At 44.6% G+C, this 22,714-nt stretch overlaps 1 protein-coding gene across 5 annotated transcripts in view; it reads left to right on the top strand.

The window, feature by feature from the left end:
- The first annotated feature begins 1,656 nt into the window (after window positions 1–1,656).
- Window positions 1,657–22,714, top strand: part of LOC144937936 (ubiquitin carboxyl-terminal hydrolase 54-like) — a 56,093-nt gene continuing 35,035 nt past the window's right edge. For 3 of the 5 annotated variants that reach the window (XM_078865558.1, XM_078865562.1, XM_078865561.1), the window contains exons 1-5: window positions 1,657–1,888; window positions 7,895–8,441; window positions 9,699–9,791; window positions 17,173–17,307; window positions 20,152–20,265. In XM_078865558.1, coding sequence (XP_078721684.1) covers window positions 8,310–8,441; window positions 9,699–9,791; window positions 17,173–17,307; window positions 20,152–20,265 — 474 coding nt within the window. In that variant the 5' untranslated portion in view covers window positions 1,657–1,888; window positions 7,895–8,309. Of the gene's footprint in view, window positions 1,889–6,306; window positions 6,326–7,435; window positions 7,585–7,894; window positions 8,442–9,698; window positions 9,792–17,172; window positions 17,308–20,151; window positions 20,266–22,714 lie in introns of those variants that run through there. The other 2 variants (XM_078865560.1, XM_078865559.1) reach the window with 2 other exon arrangements.

Here is a 22,714-nt window from a genome sequence, read left to right as displayed (position 1 = left end):
GTTTTAGTTTGATGTACTGCCCCCCGCACCTCCGATTCGCACGGTTGGCTACGTTGAACGCATCATGGGACCTACTTTGCCAGTACCAAAATATGAGAATAGGTGTTCCCCTTTTTTCTGGCAACAAAACAGGTGTTGAGATGTTAAAACACCAAACTGAAACCCTTTGCAAGGAATCATGTCTGCATTAACCACGATACTTGTGGTCAGAATGCTGACTAAAAAAAACTCCTAATATATGCAGTAATTCTAGATTTGAAGCTTTCGTGACTGCAAGGATTCATACTCAAGTTTTTTTCGGTAAAGTCACGTAGGTAAAATAAATAAATGAAAATGGATTATCTTTCATGATTTTTTTTATTTTCTTATTTTTTACCTACGTGACTTTACCGAAAAAAACCCAACAGTAATATATGCAGTCTTTGAAACTGATTGGGCCACACCAGACAGCTTTTATTCTCAAAACGGTGTTAGACCAGAGGACGCCAAAAGGCGTACAGCACAAAGATAACGCACTATCAAGAGTATAATGCATTTCTTATCAGAGTATGTTTTTTTGTTTGCATTCTGACCACAAGCATTGTGGTTAATGCAGACATGATTCCTTGCAAAAGGTTTCAGTTTGGTGTTTTAACATCTCAACACCTGTTTAGTTGCCAGAAAAAACGTGGATTCAAATTTTTCGTGTGCGAAACACTCACAATGACGTTCCCTTCGTTTCTCCGTGAAAGGTGACGTTATCTATTGTTAAGATAACTTTGATGTGCCACAAACAGGTAACCGGTGTTTTCTCCATGCCGCACCGTGAAGTGTCGAAGACTTGCTGGAAGGCTACGGGACAAGACCCAGGTGCCGTGGGTTTGACTGAGATGATTGGCAGATGCACCAAATGTGTGCTCCCCACTGTGCCAATTCATGCGTTTTAACCGCCCAGCGTTCCGCCAGTTGTTGTGAGCGTGGTTCCTCCCGGCGTTCCGCTAGTTGTTGTGAGCGTGGTTCCATGCGTTTTATCCGCCTGGCGTTCCGCTAGTTGTTGTGAGCGTGGTTCCTCTTGCTCTCAGCAGTTGCTGGAAGGGCGACTGCCTCCCAACTCCACAGCAGCGTCCTTCACGAACCTCCTCCACCGAGACTGCTGGCACCACAAGTCGCCGACAACTACACTCAGCTCCCACATCCTTTTGTACCACATCAGTCCGTCTCTTCTCTAGCCCGTGCCGCGCCAGTTTTAGCCCCCCCTCCTCCTCTATCTGGCCGAACAGAAGCTGCGATGGCTGGGCACGCAGGGGTGGCCGGGCCGGGCCACGCGTGGTGTTGCTGACAACACTTACAGATTTCGATTTAAAGCTTTCGTGACTGCAGTGATTCATCTTCTTGGTTCTTTCGGTAAAGTCACGTAGAATGGAAATAATAAAATAATTTTCACGACGTTTCGGCCACAACGCAAGCAGCCGTCCTCAGGTGGAGAACAGGTCTGTCGAGAACTTACAGAGGTCCAAACCCACGTGGCCCAACAAAACAAGAAAGCACCACGCCCTGCGACGAAACCCAAGAATCGCAACACCCCCCCCCCACCGGAAACACCCCCCCCGTGTCCCCTCAACAGGAAGTGACGTCACGACGAGTTGTTGAGGGGGGGGGGCTAGGGGATGGGGGGGGCTAGGGGATGAGGGGGGGGGCACTGTGGAAGAGGAGGCGGAGGTGACGGCTGCGGTGCGAACTTCGCTGAGCGGCAGGAGAGAGAAACAAAAAGTTGATTTCGCCTTCGACTCGGCTCCGTCTCGCACGAAGCTCGGCGTCTCCCCGGCTTCGGGAGTGTGGTGCAGCGGCCTGTCAAGGCGGGCGGGCTGGCGGGCTGGTTGGCTGCGAGGACGGGCACGAACGAACAATGGTAAAGCGTCGCCCCGTGTGTTGAGTGTTGCTGTGCGTTAGGAGCTGCGTCGATGATGCGGCCCTTGTGGTGGTGGTGGTGTTGTGGTGGTGTTGTGGTGGTGGTGTTGTTGGTTGTGGTGTTGTGGTGGTGGTGTTGTGGTGGTGGTGGTGTTGTGGTGGTGGTGTTGGGGTGGTGTTGTTGGGGGGGGTGGTGGTGGTGTTGGGGTGGTGGTGGTGGTGGTGTTGTGTTGGTGGTGGTGTTGGGGGGGTGGTGGTGGTGTTGGGGTGGTGGTGTTGGGGTGGTGGTGGTGTTGTGTTGGTGGTGGTGTTGGGGTGGTGTTGTTGGTTGTGGTGGTGGTGTTGGGGGGGTGGTGGTGTTGGGGGGGGTGGTGTTGGGGTGGTGTTGTTGGTTGTGGTGGTGGTGTTGGGGGGGTGGTGGTGTTGGGGGTGGCGGTGGTGTTGGGGGGGGTGGTGTTGGGGTGGTGTTGTTGGTTGTGGTGGTGGTGTTGGGGGGGTGGTGGGGTGGTGGTGTGGGGGTGGTGGTGGTGTTGGGGGGGGTTGTGGTGGGGTGGTGTTGGGGTTGGTATTGGGGATGGCGGTGGTGTTGGGGGTGGTGTTGTGGTGGTGTGTGTTGGGGGTGGTGGTGGTGTTGGGGGTGGTGGTGGTGTTGGGGGTGGTGGTGGTGTTGGGGTGGTGTTGGGGGTCTTTGCGTTGAATTTATTTTCTTTTAACCGCTCGCGATCCACGCGGAATATTTTTTGTTGTTTGCTACAAATCGTCAATAACTCTTTTGGGGTCGAACCCTTTGTTACCCGATCGGTTTTGTTGTTATTCTAAGAAAACCCGGCCAGGCATCGTGGGCTAAATAATTTGGTGCTACTGTTACATTTGTTTAAATAAACACACGCATTTTTTCAAAAATCTTTCTTTGTAATCGCAATGGTTGTGGTGCATCGATGTGCAACGCTTGATCGCTACGAACACCGCCACGGTGAGTGAGTGTTTGAGTGTTTGTGTGTTTACATTGGGCGACAACAACAACAACAACATCGTCGATCAGCAGCCACAGAGTAAAACGAACCCCGCTCGCGTTAATCGGAATACTTATTCATACCGGAGAAATCCGATGAGCTAAAAAGCTCTATCACCCCCCCCCCCCCACTTCACGCACAACAACAACCACCACCAACACCGGAATTGACTTAAATTTTGACTTAAAACTTTCGTGACTGCACGAATCCATATTCTTCGTTCTTTCGGTGAAGTCAAGTAGATAGAAAATAAAAAATAAAATTATAAATCAGGCGGATGAAGACCGCTTGTGTTGCGATCGAAACGTCGTGGGGTTTTTGCTTTTCTTTGTTTATTTCAATTTATTTTTTATTTACGTGATTTTACCGAAAGAACTGATAATACCTTAATTGACTGCCTGTACCTGTCCAGAGTCACTGCTGCACAGACGCCAAACTCATTATCGCCGTGACGGCAGCGTGGGCTGCGTAGATCCCATACATGTCAACCCCTTATCAGTGCCCTACCTTATTACAGACCAATTCAGACCTTTTTGGATGCCCCTTATAACATCTCAACGTCCCATCACAAGGCAGAAACGCAAAGAAATCGACGGCTGCTTGCGTTGTGGCCGAAACATCGTGAGAATTAAATTGTATTGTTTTATTTTTATTATTTTATTATTTCCCTTCTACGTGACTTTACCGAAAGAACCAAGAATATGAATCCCTGCAGTCACGAAAGCTTTAAATCGAAAAATAGACAATCGTTTTAGTTCTTGCCCGTATTCAAACGGCCCCAAAAACGCAATTTCCCTGTACAAGAATACGGGGTAAACCTTGGGTTGACACGGTATGATGTCGTGTCAAGAGTAACATAGTGGGGGGGGGTTCCTCCCGCCCCCTCTCCCCACTCCGATATTTTACTTGCAATCGTATTTATGACGGTGTGATAAGAACAAGTATTGTCGATGGACTTGGAGCAAGGGACACGTCGCTCGAACGTCTTACGGCCGCGCCACGGGTCGTGACGAATGGCGATAGGGGGCCCACCGTGGAGACGGAGCGTGTAAAATAGGCCCCCTATTTTGTGTTGGGAGATAGACGCAGTGGTGATGATGCGTGTCACAGAACGTGAGAGATGGTGACGACTTGTGTGTGGTGCCCTTCATCCAGCAGTGGATATACATTATCTGTTGCCTTAAACAGTTGATTGTGGCGAGACGTTAATAGCTGCTTTGAAATGTATGAAATATGTTGAACTACGAATGTATGTTGAACCCACCACCTTTAAAACAGTCTGCATCAGCAGCAGGCCATGCGTTCACACCTGATGAAGGACGCTTGTGTTGCGCCCGAAACGTCGTGATTTAATTGAGTTGTTTTCATTTATTTTATTTTTACCGACGTGACTTTACCGAAAATACAAAAGAGTATGAATCCTTGCAGTCACAAAAGCTTCAAATCTAGAACACCACCTTCCCTCATCGGGGAGGAGGGGAGGTGGTGGGTGTGTAATGCACGTATACAGTACTTATATAAAGAACATTACACATGCGATCAGAATAGCAGGCATATTACTTGCTGGGTTATACTACTGGGTATTCATTCGTTCAAGTGTGTTGTCTCTGGCACACTACAACTCCTATCTTCATGCCCCGTTTAAGCGAAGCTCCTGTCTGGATCATATGAAGGGACATTATTATATTTCTTGCGTGGGTGGCATAGTTGGTTAAAAGTGCCGGCTTAAAATCGGAAGGTCGCAAGTTCAGATCGACTGACCCATTGACCTCCTCTACGATGCCAATTTGGATGAGTTACCACTTTGTGGGAAGTCAGCGACGGTCATACGGCGAGGTTGAACCCGGCTTAGAAATGTGGAATTCCCACGACTGACAGAGATGAGAATCTCCACCCCCACCCCCGTCTGTTTGAGAAACACTGACTTTGAGAGAGTTGAGTTTTTTGTTGTTTAACTTTGGTGTTGCTTCAAATGCTAGAATCAGGTATATTATTCAGCTTCCAGCACTCTGAGTGAAATGTTACACATCACGCCGTACATCGGAGAGCGTTATAGAGCACAACTCGGGAAAACAACTGGGAAAACCTACGCAGCAAAAGCGGCTGTCGATCCTATGAATGCCGTGCTTGTGGTGGCCCTCGTTGTGCCACCGCTTTGAGGATCATTGTCTGAAATAAAGGACTCTTTGTTATAAATGTTGGGTTTCTTGGTTGTGCTCTTGAAGGCCCCCCCCATTTGTCGGACCAACATGGGGTGGGCAGGTTTATTTTGGAGTCTGCAGCAGATAACCCTCCGTAGATTCTTGAAGGATAGCCGAGGTTTTCCTGCATGGAAGTTAATTCTAGATTTGAAGCTTTCGTGACCGCAAAGGATTCATACTCCTTGGTTTTTTCGGTAAAGTCACAAAATGTAATAAAACACATTTTTTCATTAAAATTTGTACTTACGTGACTTTACCGAAAAAAACAAAGAGTCTGCATGGAAGTTATTGATAATTGCCTACCCCCCACCCCACCTTGTTTGTAAGCTTATCAGGCACTACTAAGGTTTGCTAGATGTTCCAGGCTTGGAAGTGTACTTGGCAGAGGTAAAAATTAATTATGTTTTGTTTTCATCGGTTGCAAAGATTATGAAATGTAACGCATTGCATCATGCAGTGTTTAAAAGCACCAACGAATGTTCGTTTGACGATGAATGTGAAATTCTGTATGGAATTTAACTGACCTCACGAGAAATGTGAAACGTGATTTGGTGACGCTGCTTTGGCAGTCAATAACGCCGTGGCAGTAAAAAAATAATACATGACATTGGCGACGTTTCGTGCAGTGGCCATTCGTAGCACATGGCGAGATATATTCGCTCGGTTTTGATTTGCGTGGAACCAAACGAGTCTTGCCTGGGCGTGTGCCGCGCCATCATTTGGCGCGTTGCATTATTACGTTTGTGATGGACAGTTTACTTAAAAGTCTTTGAGCACTTTAGCCGAATCCTAAGAATCCCCGAGTGTGGGTGTGGTTGAGGACTACACGTTCTATTAAGTGACGCGTAAGCTGTGTTGCATGCGGCCACGTAAGTGCCCCACTCTTCTTCGCAGTATTGTGAACACCTGGCACTTCTTCTGTAAACTGTTAGCGTCTGGCTAAATCGACGTCCCAACAAAGATGCTCATTCGGTTGTTTCTCAGAAGTTTCCCCCTCGCTTCTTCTCATCTCTTGTCACATGACGCTAACGCAAAGCGAATGGTTGGGCGTTAACAGTGTGTTCGTTGGACTGCTGACTGTAAAACAAGCGACGAGAGAGAGAGACCCTTTGTATCTGTGTCCTCAGCGATCTGTCGTTACGCGACTCAGGAAAGGAAGCAGATGTTGCTCGAATCAAAGGAAATCGGCTTCTTGTTGTTCTTGTTGGATTTGTTCTGACCTTGGTGAGCAATTACAGCACCGGGCGTGTGGTGCTGCACGGCATTTTCGCAGCATTTTAGAGTAAAATCATTACTCACAAATGTCGTGCCGATGTTGTGTGATACTGAGGTTGCTTTGCTGCTCAGTTGCTACTATATCGGCTGTTACAATTGTTTCGTTTCGTTCACTGCAGTCACCACCTTTACGGAAATGCCTGCAATGTTCCCTGGCTTCTAACCTTTGATGCCGGCTTTAACTTCACCGTTCGCGAACGTAGATTATGTTTTGTTAAACATTGTATTATTAACACGGTAGCTCGTTTGCCATTGGGGTGACGACGACTTTTAGCTAAGGTCTACTTACAAGATCTACCAACGTCCGGTCACTTTGATTGCAGCTGGGCGAATTTATAAATAGACGACATGCAATGCTTCGCAGAAATTAATGCGACACACTTAATAAAATGTGTCACTGCCGCATGAAATCAAATTGCAAGTCCACTTTTTTCGTTGTACTGTCACCTTCAGAAATAGCGCCTGTTCGGTTGGTGGATTTTATATTTGTTACTTATTACTAACAGAAGACATTTGGGCTAATATTTGCACGCCGAAGACACTTTCGTTTGGACCAAGGTTAAATATTGGGCGTCTGTTGTGGTGTTTCTACCGTGGCCACCAGACGCGCCTCATTGTATGACGATGAGCAGAGAGTAGGAAAATAATTAGCATGGTGGCCATCCGTCTTGCTGCTGATACTGACCTTTTAAATTCCTTTCATGCTATGCAGTATTGCAATCGCGTGAGCATGAGCTTGATCGCTTCATAAGGGCACCTACCCCCCCCCAAATCACACATGGATATGGCTTGCATGTTTTGGATACTGTATGGCCACGAACGTACTCTCGCGTTCATGAGATCGCGCTGTTAAACCCCATATCAGCATCCAAAACAAAAAAAAGAGAACATAAATAAACGTTGGTTACTCCAAAAACAATGGGTGGACACACAGTACCCGCTCATTGTTTAGAATCGAGGGGGGGTGTACACGGAAACTGGAAGAAACTGCGTATTCCCTGTGGGAGCAGCAGTTAATGTAAGCTAGCAGGCGACTTTATTCGCAGTGGCTTCCCATTGGCTCCACGTTGCGAATCGCGTCGTTTAAAACTGTGAAAATGCTGTGGAACGCTTGGAAATCTGCATTGACAACCGGTGCCAAATGCCATCAACGACGTGTCATCTGGTGTGCGTGGTGGATGCGTCGTGACGAGGCTACGTGACACACTGTAATGTGCACGGTGTGCATATCCGGGCTGTGTGTCGACACTGTTGTCTGCGCGTCATGCTTCATGGGTTTTTGGAGTGTCACTTTATGTTGCCAAGAACATGTTTCATTTTACGCGCGTGCCTTTCTGCATTCATGTCTTTGATGTGATCGTGTCGTTCACGGTTCCATGTTTGGTCAATTATTATTTGTAGACACCATGAACTTTAAACGGGAACTGTATTTGGCACTTTAGGTGTTTTGAGCATGCTTTTTTATTTAAAGGTGAGCGTTCAGGACTAACCGGCCTGTTTTATTCTCTTTTTTACCAGGGCTTAACTCACTCCGGCCATAGGATGAGGAAACGTGAGTGATGAAGAAAATTGTGACGGTGACATCACCTTGACCCGTTGGGTCGGATGTGGAAACACTGATTTGTCACAGCAAACGCAGGAACGCTTCACATCAGCGTAACGTCAACACGGAGGCGATCCATTTAAAGTGGATGCGACGCAGCCTCGACAACCACGGGAGCGCATTTTATTCTTCTTTCTTAGTATTCAGAATAAAAGGGAGAAGGAAAACAAGCACACACGCGCACAAAATCATCGTCCCCGCGACATGCTGGGCTGCTGCCAACGCCTGGGCGTTTCGTCGCAAGAGCTCTCCCACGAGGGACCTTGAGAGTGAGAGAGAAGCGGCTTGCAGAGCGAGCGGCGGGGACCGAGGCGGCAGGCATCGGTCGCGATGTCTTCTTACGAGACGGGCGCTCTGCGCCGCGGGGCGCTGGGCAAGCGCAGCGTCTACCAAGCGGCACCCGACAAGGGGCTCGTCAACGAGCCTGGCCAGAACAGCTGCTTTCTCAACAGCGCCGTGCAGGTAAAAGCCGGGCACAGAAGAAGACTCATGCTGGCGGCTCAGCGGGGTCGGCTGCTCACGCGGGTGTTGTGTGTTTGTCGATGGGGCGATGGTGTAGGGCTGTGTGAGAAAGGTGATTCTTACTTAGATTTTGTCTGCAGAATTTTTTTTTTTTACACAGAGGTCCGCGCTGATTTGAATGCTCTTCAAGGATTTTAATTCTGCGTAATGAACACGTTTTCAAATTGGTTAATTGTGTTATATGATTGCGATTCTTCGCAATCATATTTTTCGTTATATTTGTATGTATCTACGCCATATTTAAAGTGTATCTGATCAGCGCACAAAACATGCAGTATTTCTGGTTTATTACGGCTGCATTCTTTCAGTAGAAATATGAAGGAAGTTTTGGAGACAGTGGAATGTTGGTGGGGGTTGTCATTGTTGCTGACATTCTTCAAAGTCATGCTTTATTTTTTAATGTGGACTGTTAACCAATATGTCAGATTGAGTAGTATGCAATTGCCATACGTTTACACATGATACTTTCGCAAATATTTTGTTCGGTTAACACTCTTTACTTACCATCGCTCTAAATGTGGTAATTACATGTTGTATAGAGTGTTATTTGAATTAAACCAGGTATTTTTGTTGTATTAAACTATATTGTACATTAACGTACAATAAAGAAACGGTATACAGTTACATCCGTAATTGCGTACGTGCGATTATACTGAAGCTTTTTTCCTTCCGAGTATAATAGTGATCTGAAATGTTTACAAGCCTTTAAACCCAGTGAGGGATTACACGGATTCAGGTTTTTCCAGTTTTTTTTGGCTCAAACAATGGCTTTGCCTGGTGAGACCTCTACACCATTTTGGAGCTTGACTCTGCCTCGAGTTTCTCGGGCGAAAGCCTTCTTGGCCGTTCATTAGAACGCCAACGAATCAAACGGTCATTTAAAATGAAGTCTTTTATAAGATCGTTATAACACGTAGGGTATACATCCAAATTACCTAGCTGCCAACGTGAGCAGCCTAATTGACGTGGCTGTTCTTCCTTTAATTTATTTTTTTGATTTAGAAGACACCGTTTCTGCTGTAAAAAAGCGGCTCTGCCCTGTAATGCCAAAAGCAGGAAAAGGCAGAACAAACGCTGGAAGTTGACTGTTGCGCCGCCGATTCGCCCGTTCCACCCATGCTCGGGCTTTTTCGTGCGGTGGCTTTTTCGCTAACGGGCGGCCGTCCATTTCCTCTGTGCCCCTTCCTGCCGCTCAAGGTGCTGTGGCATTTGGATGTTTTTCGGCGAAGTTTTCGGCAGCTGACTCAGCATCAGTGCCTCGGGGAGGCCTGCGTCTTCTGCGCCCTGAAGGTAATGTTGTGCCCCGTGCCGTACCCAACGCTCCAGCTTCTTCCCCCCCCCGACTCCCGATCGGGACAGTCTGTTATCCTATAACACAGTTGTTGCGTTCTTGATGAACACCGCGTTAATAAAAAATTTGAATATATAATATAGGGTAAAGCACAGTTCGTGGTAACTCGTGAGGAACCTGTATTACGGCCGAATAAATACGGAGGTGCGTGGGAAGCATCCAGAACCATCCAGAAGCATCCAGCAGCATCCCACCTTGTGTGATGCTACTCCGAGGCAGCTGTACAACCGCTTTTTCCTACTCGCGTGACGGAGTTCTGTTCACTGCATCGCATTATATCCAATTCGCATCCGCGTTATAAAAAAATTGTTCCCGAATACATTCATTGCGTTATATCCAATTCATGTTATGAAATCACACGTTATAGGAGAACAGACCATATCACTAAAACTCAGTCAGGCAACACACTCCATTATTGTTTAGAAGTGTAAATCTGACTGCTCCCCCTACATCGCACAGCAGGGTAGCACTCTAAGGGAGTGTGGTTTCATGTCTGACAAAACAAATATAAGATGATCGAAACTTAAACTGGACCCCTGGCAATAGAGCGTCTACAGGGTGGGGTGGAAGTTAATATACCAATGTTTTAAAGCTTTAATACAATTTAGGGTCAAGGTTTGATTCAGGATTTGATTCTGTTTTCTCTCATTTTCACCATATCCTTTTCATTGTGTTGTATAACTTCATACGCTTTAGTTTATTCCTATTTGGCTAAATGTAACAGCATAGATCATAATGTATTCTTTCATGCACAATTCGATACATGTATCCGGAGCGGGAGAATCGATTATTCATCTGAATCTGATTCGTTATGTGTCCATTGTCTTGAGTGTCATAGTGGAGGTGGATTTCATTGCTGCGCACATTGGTGTCGATTATTTTCTAATTCAAATAATAATTGTAAACTTTCATATGACCGTTCCTATAGAAATTCGATATAAAGTCACATTTTGCTGTTATCAGAGATAGCATGTTCTAAAATATGAATGTTACGTGATTTACAAGTCTATTTAATGTTGAAATCAAACTGAGATGCTGCAATAAGGACACGTGGATCAAAAGTATATATATAAATATCGTGAGACGTCGTACCGGCTGTTAAGGAAAGTAAGTGGGTTTAGATAGGCATGACATGTGATCTAAATGCCTAATTGGCTGATGGACGAGACTGGAGATGGCGCATACACAGTAAAGGCAAAACCTCGTCTTGGAGGACAACCACCACGGAAGATGGGGCAATGGGATGAGCTCACGTGCAGGAGTGAGATGGATTGTGGCATCGTCGGCACTGTAAGGGGGATGGTGACTGTGTGGAGGCCAGAGGTCGCAACTGGGTACCCGATACCCGTACCCTACCCGATACCCGGCTACCCGTACCCGGCCGGGTACGGGTACCCATTTGCGACCCTGGTGCGGCCGGGTACGGGTAAGGAATCAAAACCCGTTTGCGACCTCTGATGGAGGCCTTCATCTAGCGATGGATAGGCAATATCTGCTGCTGATGATTTGGTTTGATCCAGCATGACTGAAACTCTACCTGCTCTCATATTCATTCATTATATTGACGTTGGCTTTCAAATATCAAATGCTTCTTTAAGGTAGCACAATAATGTGAGTGCTATTCGCCTGTAGGGCATTCGGGCCAGTCTTTATACACTGACTAGTACTTTTCAGGGGAGAGGCGGGTTTGCCATTGTGCAGTGCTGTGCATTCTCGTTTGAGGGGGAGGAAGGGAGGGATATTGTTGCATGTAAACACTGTTGTGCTTGAGTGAAGTCTTGCGTTGAAAGGCACAGGTCTATGAATGTTAAACAAGTGTTTATTAGACACAAGCCAAGGGGACCCTTGCTACCATTAACAAAACACAGCCTGTTAGCCAAAAGTCTTGCTCCATTTCCCTAAAATAACTTACCGAGCCACCAGTTCGAGAGAATGTTCAGAACGAATTTGCTTACATACTTCACCGTGTTGTTACAGTTAGGCGGGCATGCTCGATTGCGAGAGCCGGAGATTGTAAATTTAACACGAGTAACTTTATTCCATTTCCTGTCTGCTCGGGCAGTAAATCTGTCACTCGACGATGGTACAATATGCACACGCTCAAGTCGGCACGAAAAATCGTGGCCATTTGCAGCACAGTGTGTTACTTCTTATAATGTTTGACTGTTTGGCTTATGATGTTTGGCTCTGAGAATGTAGTACAATAATAATGCCCATTTATTTAGCCAAGAAAGGTTGACCGAGTCTAAAGACTCGCCTGCATTGGGATATCTGTGAGTTGAATTTTTGAGAATTTGGCATTTCAGAGGTAACTGGCATACGGAGCGAAAACTAATATGTGAGCGGATAACACTAACACCTGCACAGATAGATGCAGTTCACAGAGGTGTACCAAATACATGGAACGTATGAGGACAGCCCATTGCTGTCATGCTATATCCTGGCCACCTCAAAAAACAAATATATATGCCTAGAATACCTGGGTATGCACTGGTGGTCACCCATTTAAGTATAAACAAGGCTCAAGCCCTCCTCAGCGTCTGAGTTGAGAAGAGATCAGGTGCATTCAGGAAAAGGAGAGTGGCTTAATTTTATTATCATCACATCATCAGAATCGGCGTGCGATTTTATCTATCTGCTGTTGGATGAAGGCTTCCCCATGGTGTCACCATCTATCATGGTCCTACAATGTCACATTCCATCTCGCTCCTACACATGAACTAATTTCATGCCTTCTAGCGATGCTTCGTTGGGTTCTCTAATTTATCTACCATTCCATCAACAGCGTTACATAATCAGCCTCTTTGCATTTTGTCCTGATAAGACTTAATGCGTTTTTTTAAAACTGTAATTTTAACCGTCAAACTATTACGTTAACTACATTTCCGACAACATAGCTTTGCCGTGTCAAACGTTTATTGTTGTGTTTAAATGGAGAGCAGCGAGGCTTGTTTACGCGACGCACAAAATGGATGTTTATTTCAAGACGAGTTGAGTGGGATTTTGTTTTCCACTGTCTTGCCCTTGTGCAACCAAAGCAAATCTTTTGAGCTGCGATAATCCTGCATTGTGTGTGTCTCTGTGTAACGTAAGCTTCCCTCAGTGGGTATTCATTTACATTTCACCTCTCCTGCCACGCTTAGTTTTTCCCACACGACCAATGAATAATGAACTGTCCTGGGGTCGAAATTAATACACACACCCCCTTTTAAAGGGTCAGATGGATCCAATGCGATTTGAGATTCTATGCCTTGATGCAGACATTAGGTAAAAAAACATGACGCTTGCAGGCAATTGTGTGATATAAAACGATCAAGCATCCCCAGACTATCTTTCTTGATTTCAGGCACTGCAGGTTGTAAATCAGGACAGAATCCTGATTTACGACCTGCAGCCACCAGTGGCACACTTATCATGTTTTAGTTGAGATTGTACACTATGATGAAAGACCATTGCCTGAAACGTCGCCTTTTTATTTTAAAGCCACAGTGTTATTGATTAATCTGTTGTTGTTATTTGTGCTTCTGCATCACTGCCAATGCAGTTGGCACCCATTTAATTTCCATCGTATTCAGATCTGAGCTGAGTGTGTGTGGGTGGCTGGTTGAGCAACTGGACACAGCGAGATGAGGGATGGGTGTGCACTGCTGTCTGTGTGTGCTGGCTTGTGCCAGTGTGCGTGCGGTGGAAGGGGTGATAGCACGCCCGGAATGCGGCTCCTTGCGTTCCTGCGAGAGCCCAGTGATGATACAATCCATGTGTTTTACGGCTCCGGCCATGCTGCTTAAAAACAATACCAGTTGCAAAGGGCACATGGAGGAATCTCATTTTGTCCGTTGTTATTGTGACAGGAACGTGTCCTCGAGCTAAGCCACGCCTAATACAATGTCTTGTTCATATGCTGCGTGGTTTGTCACATTTGTGGGCAGTTAAGATCATTCTTGATGGAAAGTTTAAAAGCGTAAGCCGGCCCCGTGTATTTTGTTGTCGTGCGAAATCTGCTTGGCAACGGCATTTGGAATTAATGGTTCATTGTAAAATAGAAAATAATTCCACGAACAATAGCAGTTGTTATTAGTCATGCAGAGCGGGGTTTAGGGTGGGTTGTGACTTCATTGTCATTAGTTGCAGTTTGTTGAATACTCGATGTCCTTCAGAAAACAATTGCGTGCCCTCAGTCAGAAATGTCCTCATTGGCCTCGTGAAAGTGAACTTCATACCTATGTTTAATGTTCAATCTCAGAAATTTTCAGGGCCCTACGTGATTTCCACTAGTGATCTCAAGAGTCTTTGGGCACTGTAGAAAACCTTGTGCAAAAGAGATGTTTCCAACATTTTAAGTCAAGGTGTTGGAAGGAGTTACATTTTCTTTACTTTCTTCCAATTCTTGGCATGACTAAGCCAGATTGGTGAGCTCCAAATAGACGGTTGTACAAAGCGGCATTTGGCAACAACAGGTTTCGAAAAAATGTAGGTGAACAAATTGAATCAATGACGTAATTTCAGAGGTAAACATAACACGTCGTTTGCCAGTGTTACAGCAACTGTGCACCCAGAACCTGTTTTAAATAATCCAGGCACCCCAATGCATCTTGTCTTGTCACATGCACACACCTGCTTGTCATCAGCTGTATAATGGCTCACATTCTGCCCAGCCTTAGTGTCAGTCGATAGGATAAGCTCATCCACCTCGAGAGGAAAGTGTCCATTGTATTTGGTGGTCTGTGAGATCACTTGATTGTACCCATCTAATCTTGTGTCTGGGATTCGAGTTGCCTTCACAGTCTACTCGCAGCACAACATTGTTGAATTCAGGTCGCACTCGTGTTTTGGACATCTGAAATTGTATCTGTTTATGGTATTTTAACTCATCTCATTTAATGAAGATAACAACTCAAGAATAGTAGGGTTGAAAAATCTGTTATATTCATAATTAAAACCAAAAAACTCTTAAAATACGTCATTGCTATTTTGGGAGCATGATCGTCTAGATATGGGACATATTTGTTGTATTGTCTAACTATTTGCAATACTCAAATCACATGGACTTACAATTCCTATAGTTCAATTTCGATTTAAAGCTTTCGTGACTGCAGGGATTCATCTTCTTGGTTCTTTCGGTAAAGTCACGTAGAAGGGAAGTAATAAAATAATAAAAATAAAACATGTTTTATTATGTTTTATTTTTATTATTTTATTACTTCCCTTCTACGTGACTTTACCGAAAGAACCAAGAAGATCCTATAGTTCAATGAAAAATCACGAGTCTCTAACTAGGATGCCTTACTGGTGCAACATGATGGTGATGTGCTGCAATAAACTGGACCACACGTTACAATACAAAATGTACAAAAACACACATTACATAGCTGTGAGAACAAATGGTTATCTTTATAACTTGGCAAGGCTCTTGAGTTGTTTTTGTTAGCATTCATATATAGAACACATTTTCGATAAGAAATATCAGTGTCCTCATAAATGCTTTACCGTCTTTGCATACCAGTTTTACCATGCAATGTGTTGTTATTGCCTCCCAGCATCCCGTCAGCATTGTACCAACACCTGCAGGACATCTGTAATAGCAGCGCATTGCACAACCACGCTGCGATAAGATATTACTCACACACATCCCCAGAAATGTAATCTTTGCCGCATTACGTGGGCTATTGGCCATTGAAAGCCTCTGTACCTTGAGCTGTGGGTAGTGTTGGATAGACATTTCGTATAAATTAGTCATCACCTAATGTTTAAGAGTGTTTAAGATGTTACACAGACTGCTGTTCGTGTTTGTCAAGTAAAGACCAAGCGAGCATATTTAGTCACAAAATGTTATAACGGACAGACAAGGGTGGAGTTGCGGTGAAGTGGTTAGCAAGCTGCGCTATGAACCCGGAAACCTGCGTTTTAATTCTGGCCACGGCTTCCATCGGTGGCGAGTGACATCTGAGCTGGTCCCTGGGCTTCCCTCTTCACCAACCCGCACTGACCAATGTGGCGACGTCTACAGCATCACAGAGTTTCACATTACATTGCGTTTAAAGGCAGCCACATCAATAGACATTGTAGTGCGGATGTATTTATTTCCTTGAGAGGAATAGACACACCGTAGGAAAATATGTGTTTTAAAGAGTGTGTTGTTGTGTTATTTTGGTTTGGTGGCTCTTGCTAGGCTTTTACGATCTAATAAAGCACTCACTATTGGTGGTCTCTTGAGTGTGGACTTGGGCAGGGAGTTGGCAGCACAAATGGCAGCGGGAAAGTAATTCCAGATTTAGAGAGGGAAGTAGAGAACGAGTGGCACCCCCACCAACTCGGCAAAGGTTGACTGGAAGCTTCAACTGAAAGCCTTGGTTGCTGGAGTGGAGAGTGCATGGATGGGAAATGAGCGAGATGAGAGGTGAGGAAAATTCCATTTATGGAGGATCTCGATATAATGTCGGGTGTGATCTTTAAATTTATCGAAGGTTGGATTTGGAGCCAGTGGGAGAGTTATTGCAGATGTCAGTTTTGTTGCCAGATAGAAGGGTAAAAAACCAATTATCATTTTTTTACTGGCAAATGAGGTTCCAATGGAGTATTGGGGTTCTTGAAGTATGGTCAAACAATCCACATGACTGACGTGGTGAAGCTAGGCTTCCATGCAGCAGTGTATTGGCAAGGTTCTGTGCACATGTGAAAGTGTACAAATTACAGTCACATCCCAAAATGTTCTCGTGTATAATAGGTATTGGGAACATGCTTACGAGGGGATGAGCGTTATCAGGAAAAGTAAATGATGTGCTATGTACGATCGCACAGAAAGGAAAAGTGGAAAGTGTGTACCCTGGACTTGAACAAAAGGAGTAATGAGAAATATAAGATTCAGGGAAAGTTTGTAAATATTTTCGCCCCCTCCTCTCTACTTTGAAGAAGAGTCATTTCCTGAAGCTTTAGCCTACTATTTATTTCTGTGAAATTGCTCGGATAATGATGAATGTGGTGAGTTTTTAATTTGTGTAAACATTATTTACATTTTTTTATCAATTCATGCAAACGTTACCGGTAAGCGATGCTGAACAAAGGGACAGACAATACACCAGATAATACACGTGAGACAAATAGAATCCTGTCTTTGAGCTGAACCATAAATCCTGTTTTGTTACACTTTAACTTGTCGCAGTGAGACATTGGGTGAATCATTCCACGCGCAACTAACAATGATTATAGTCTGTAAGCTCCATTATCACCTGACGGGGTAGAGCGTCTCCTCCTCCCTCCAGTGTAATCAGCGGTCCTGTGACTGCTGGCTGTGTTTTTTTTGCGATGCTGCTGCTGCTGCAGGCGCTCTTCTCCCAGTTTGAGAGCAGCCAGCGTGACGTGCTCACGTCGGACGAGCTGCGGCGAGCGCTGGCCGAGACCTTCCGTGAGGAGCAGCGCTTTCAACTCGGCCTCATGGACGACGCGGCTGAGTGCTTTGTGAGTCAACCTCCCCCCCCCCGGCCGGCTTTTCAGCTTCGTGGACGATGTCGCTTGCACCCGTCAGTTCTCACGCCTATAAACTGTCAGGTTTTTATTTAGTTTTTCAGAAGTGACCTGGTCGCAAATGATTGCACAATAAAGTGTTTTTTTTATCATATGTCAATTTATAGCAGACAAGTAACTTTAAACGCAGGTTTATTCTTATTGTGGAGGGAAAACCCGGAGAAAAATCCACGCCAGTGCATACGTTCGAACACTTGCAGGCGGGCAGGCATAAGCTCACATGCTCAACGTGTGTGTTTGTGTGTTCATATATATGCATGTTTCCATACGCGTATTTCTTTGTAGAGTTGAATACTCTAACAAACTGGAGGCTACTTTAATGGATGGGCTTCCCAGCGTGTTACACCTGCGCATGCTCGTTTTATAGGGGAAATTCTGGCAGCCCAATTGGCACATTGCAGAGCAGTGCAGATTATCAAAAGACGCGCCGTATCTTTTTATTAAATCTCATGATGCTGTGCAGGATTACTCGTCCAGTGTAATTATATTAATGAGCTCGGCGTGTGCACACCACGTGGGTTATTAAGTTTGTTTTCGTACGACACAATTTACTGCCCTTACCGATGTTGAATTGCCTGGATTGGCTGCTCGTGTAACCTTTTCACATATTTCAACAGGAAAGGTTATATGAATGGAAAATGTGTGGCAGAGGTGTGTTTGCTTGAACAAAAAGGGTCCTCTTATCCTGTTCCAACTCTGACACCACTTCAACATACTTTTAAGTACGTTGCAATAATACCGTAGCTATAGGATTTCACATTCTTGAGTCGTGGCAGCAAATTCCAGTTCGCCGATTTTTCGCGCGGGAATTCCTCGTTTCTTTTTCGGCTAAAAATAATTTAAGTATTTTTTTTGCGACTCTCGTGAATTATGGTGCACGTTCCAAAATGAAGCTGCCCAGTTTAAACACTTGTGTTGTAATTGAGTAACGGCAATTGACATTCGATCTGTCCGGGACATTTGGGTATCAACTGTACAGCCACCCCTTGTACTCGCTCACTGCAGCCCCGTTGCGTTAAATCAACGTCAGGCGGCTGCTCAAAAGGAAAATCAATATTGTGCTACACCTCAAACACTTTCCACCTCATTTGTTACACAAGCAGCCGATTGAAATCCGCCTTGATTAACAAAATAAACCACCCCTCTTTTTCGAGAGTTGAATTTGAAGAATTTAGTGCCGCTCATGTTCAAACGTATGCAGGTGCTGGCTGACTTGGAAACTTAGGAAAAAACCGTGAAAGTGGCTCGGTGATGGTCGAAGGGGCCAATAGATCTCACGTCCCATTGTACCGTGAAACCACTCGCCTGCTCCACATTGGCTTAAAGAAAGCTTTTCAAAACATGCTTAGCTAAATCAACATGAAAGTGCCAAGGTGTTTTGAACAGTGTGTCATTGTTTTCTTTTGGTTTGGTGGCTCTGCTAGCCTTTTATGATCTACTAAAGCACAATCTATTGGCGTTCGCTTTTTACCGTGACTCACGTGTGTGCACGATGACTTATACGAGAGAAGGATGAGCGTTGCTTGCAGGGTTGTGATTCATCCTGTGGTATAAATCGGTAGCCTTGCTTAAAGAAGCAGCTTTCTTTTGAAAATAAAGTACAATCATTTCAATCGAATACAGATGGTAAATGACTAATGAGTTCAGTGTCTTATTATTCGACAGTGTCATTTGGAAAGTAACGTCCCATCTTAGTAAGCAGTGTCCCACTTTAGCAAGTAGTGTTAGTAAATCCAGGATTTAGTGTAAAGTAAATGTTACTCTTTGGACTACACAATGGGCAGTTTTGTTTTACATTGGTGAGTCACCTAAGCAAATAAAGTTTAAAGAGTAAATGAAGGTCGGTAACTAATGCCTATAGCAAGATCCTGTTTGCTTTAGACACTGCTTCACTGCTAGATAAAGTCAGTGACATCATGCGAATCAAACCGGAAAACACAGTTTTAACACAGTTGGCGATTTTAACAAGTGATTAAATGCAGTCAAACAATGAACCACGAATGTGATTATCCTTTACTTAATCAACAGCTGGGAGTGCAGAAACGTGTGATTGAAAGAATGCGCTCAAGCAATTAAAAGAATAACCATTCAAGCATTTAATACAAATGCCTTTCTTTTGTCTTTCACTTAATCATCGGTATAAAAGAGCAAAAGCATTGCTTTAAAGAATAACATCGGACACCACTTGAATGTTGCCCGAGCTGCACAATCGCATCAGTGTTTTGTGTAATTGCAAGGTGACAATGAGCCGGCCCCGAGGCTTTGTTCCGCACTGTAGATGTGAACTCTGCAGAACATGCATTTCCTTTTGAAACTAAAACCAGCAAAGCTCTACAGAGAGCAGGGTCGTGTTTGTGAGTCACATTATGGTGACGTGCACTTGTTCATTACCGTAATGCGCTTGCACATTACCATAATGCGGCTCACAAACATGACCCCCCTGCTCCCTCTATACCTTTGTAATGCAATTAATGTACGTATGCATGCGTGTGTGTACACAGTCGTGGGGAGCGGTGGTGCAGTGGTTAGTACGTTGAACTCGTGGTCAACACCAGTGACGAATATCTGAACCGGTTTAGGGCTTCCCCTAGGTCAACTCACCCCAAAATGAGTACCTGGTGCTTTCTGGCCTGCCGGCCTTCATCGGTGCTGGCCCACAGCACTTGCCCCTACAGTCTGTTCAGGCTATACGGGGGGTGGGGGGGGGTGGATCTTTGTCTTTGTACACAGTCATAGATTGTGAATGTTTTAGCTGACTAATTTTTTTCCATTGCCCAGGAGAACCTGATGATGTGGCTGCATCGTCAAGTGGCTGGCGAGGGCCACGAGGATGTGTGCACGTCCACCAATTGTATCCCGCACCAGAAGTTCGCCATCGCGCTGTTTGAACAGGTGCGTGAACTAAGCGTGCAACGATCAACCTCATCTTCTCCAGATTTGAAGCTTTTGTGACTGCAATGATTCATATTCTTAGGTTTTTTCGGTAAAGTCACTTAGGTAAAAAATTAAAATTAAAAAGAGCAAAATAAAAATAAAATAAAAATCACGACGTTTCGGAGGCAACACAAGCTTCCGTCTTCAGGAGGAACCGTCACAGTACGACTGCTGCATCAAGTAAGAGAAATTCCAAGAAAACAGTCCTTGTATATATACTGGTTGAGGGTGGGAGGAGCCATTGTGAGGTTCGGTGTGGCTGAAGCACGCTGTTAGGAATGAGCCTTTGTTGTGTCGGCTGGTTGAAATGGGAGGTTCCAAGAGTTGTTAAGGTGCAGCTGATGTAAAGGTGCGGTTGCTGTACATGGGACTGAGCCTTTGTTGGAAGCTTGTGTTGCCTCCGAAACGTCGTGATTTTTATTTTATGTTTATTTTACTTTTATTAATTTTAATTTTTTACCTACGTGACTTTACCGATTAAAACCTAAGAATATACTCATCTTCTCCCCCAGGCAATTAAATTTGGGGTAATTTTTTTTTAAATGTAAGAATCGGTACTCGCGTCACTTTGTCTGTCCTTTCTTACCTAGACAGTCTCATTCCATTAAGCCAAAGCTTATTTTGTGTGTATCATCATCATCATCATCACACGTTATCTGTTCTCTGCTAGATGAAGGCTTCCCCAAGCAGTTGCCACACCTCATGGTCTCGTGGTGCAGCAATCCTTTTTGCTCCTGCGCGACAGCTGATCCCCTCACTCTTTGGCCTATTCCCTCTGAGAGTTGCCACTCACTCCATCGTCGCTCCTAACGATCGGCCGTCATCCATTCCAGTGACATGTGCTGCCCAAGTCTGCTTTTCTTCACAGTCAATACATCTACAATTTGTATTTGTTCTTTGCTCCACGTTATTCCTCTTTTACTGCAATCCTAGAATGCACCCCTTCATGCGTCGTTGCGTACTTTTCAGATTTTGTACATTTTCTTTGCCATTGCCCACGTGTCTGATGATCCATAGGTAATCGTGAGGAATGGGTGGTGATCATAAACATTTCTTAATTTATTTCGGTAAATTGAATTTTTGTTTTGCTTTTCTTGATCGGTCTCAGTTTCCCAACGGTGTTAAATGAGTATCTGATTTGGCATAGAAAAACATCAGCAATGGAGAGACAAAGGTGGCCAAGCGTGGTGCTAGTGGTGCTAGCCTTTGCCGACACATCTTTTCCTCGTGTGTCACTGTGACCTTGTTGGGTGGTCGCTGAGAGCACTTGGCCTAAATAGTTTGACAAGAAGGGGGATGTTTCTCTTTGTAAATAGATTTTTAAAGGGACTGTTTGATGTTGCTGAAGTTTTGACCCCTCCCCCACCACCCGTTTGGATGTGTTCAGTGTTTATGTACCCACTGGACTTGTGTTATTGCGTTTCGCCTTATAAATTGGAACAATTGAACATCTAATTTGTGCTGATACGTGGGTACTATTGTTCTGTGGAACATATTATAACAATACATGTGACATTCATTGGTGTTATTCCATGAGCATGAAAGTGTGACCCTTCCGTGACCTTGGCAGCTATATTTTTCAAGTGCTTGTTGGCACGAGTCCATGACTAACACATTGTGGGAGTGACTGGCAACTGTGCTTTGATAAGTGCACGATCTAGAACTAGCTGGCCTCTGGAGGAAAGTTCAGGATTCCCCATTGCGTGACAACAGGAGCTTGTGTGCTGAACGCCACCAAGACTGTGCAATAGTAGAGAGGTATGCACAGGATTCTAGATATGAAGCTTTAGTGATTGCAAGGATTCATACTCTGGTTTTTTTGGTAAAGTCACGTAGGTAAAAATAAAATAAATGAAAACTCAATTAAATCACGACGTTTTGGGTGCAACTATATAATTCCTCATCACAGCCATCTCTTAGACACACTTAAGCGGTTGTGCTTTCGCTACGTTGTCCCCACCTGAAGAAGGATGCTTGTGTTGCGCTCGAAACGTCGTGATTTAATTTAGTTGTTTTCATTTATTTTATTTTTTATCTACGTGACTTTACCGAAAAAACCAAAGAGTATGCACAGAGGAGTTGTGTTGATTGTATTGGTGTGCTATTTTTGGTAATGCAACTACATCTGATTTCTGTGAAGCTTCACCGTTTACTATCATATAGAATGAGTTTGGTAACTGGGGTAATGTGGAAATGTTGAACTTGGTCAATTTACCCACAAGTTTGCTGATTGCGTGAGCCCAATTGGGCTTGTTGTAGTGGCAGAGCATTAGACATTTAATTGTTTTATATTTTTTAATTTTATTTATTTTATTGTTTCCCTTCTAAGTGACTTTACCGAAAGAACCAAGAATATGAATCCCTGCAGTCACGAAAGCTTTACATCAAAATTATAACAACTGTTGAC

Source organism: Lampetra fluviatilis, chromosome 20, assembly GCF_964198595.1.
Source record: "Lampetra fluviatilis chromosome 20, kcLamFluv1.1, whole genome shotgun sequence".
Taxonomy (NCBI): Eukaryota; Metazoa; Chordata; class Hyperoartia; order Petromyzontiformes; family Petromyzontidae; genus Lampetra; species Lampetra fluviatilis.
The sequence above is the reverse complement of the archived record's forward strand: the minus strand, read 5'-3'. Positions and strand labels throughout refer to the sequence as shown.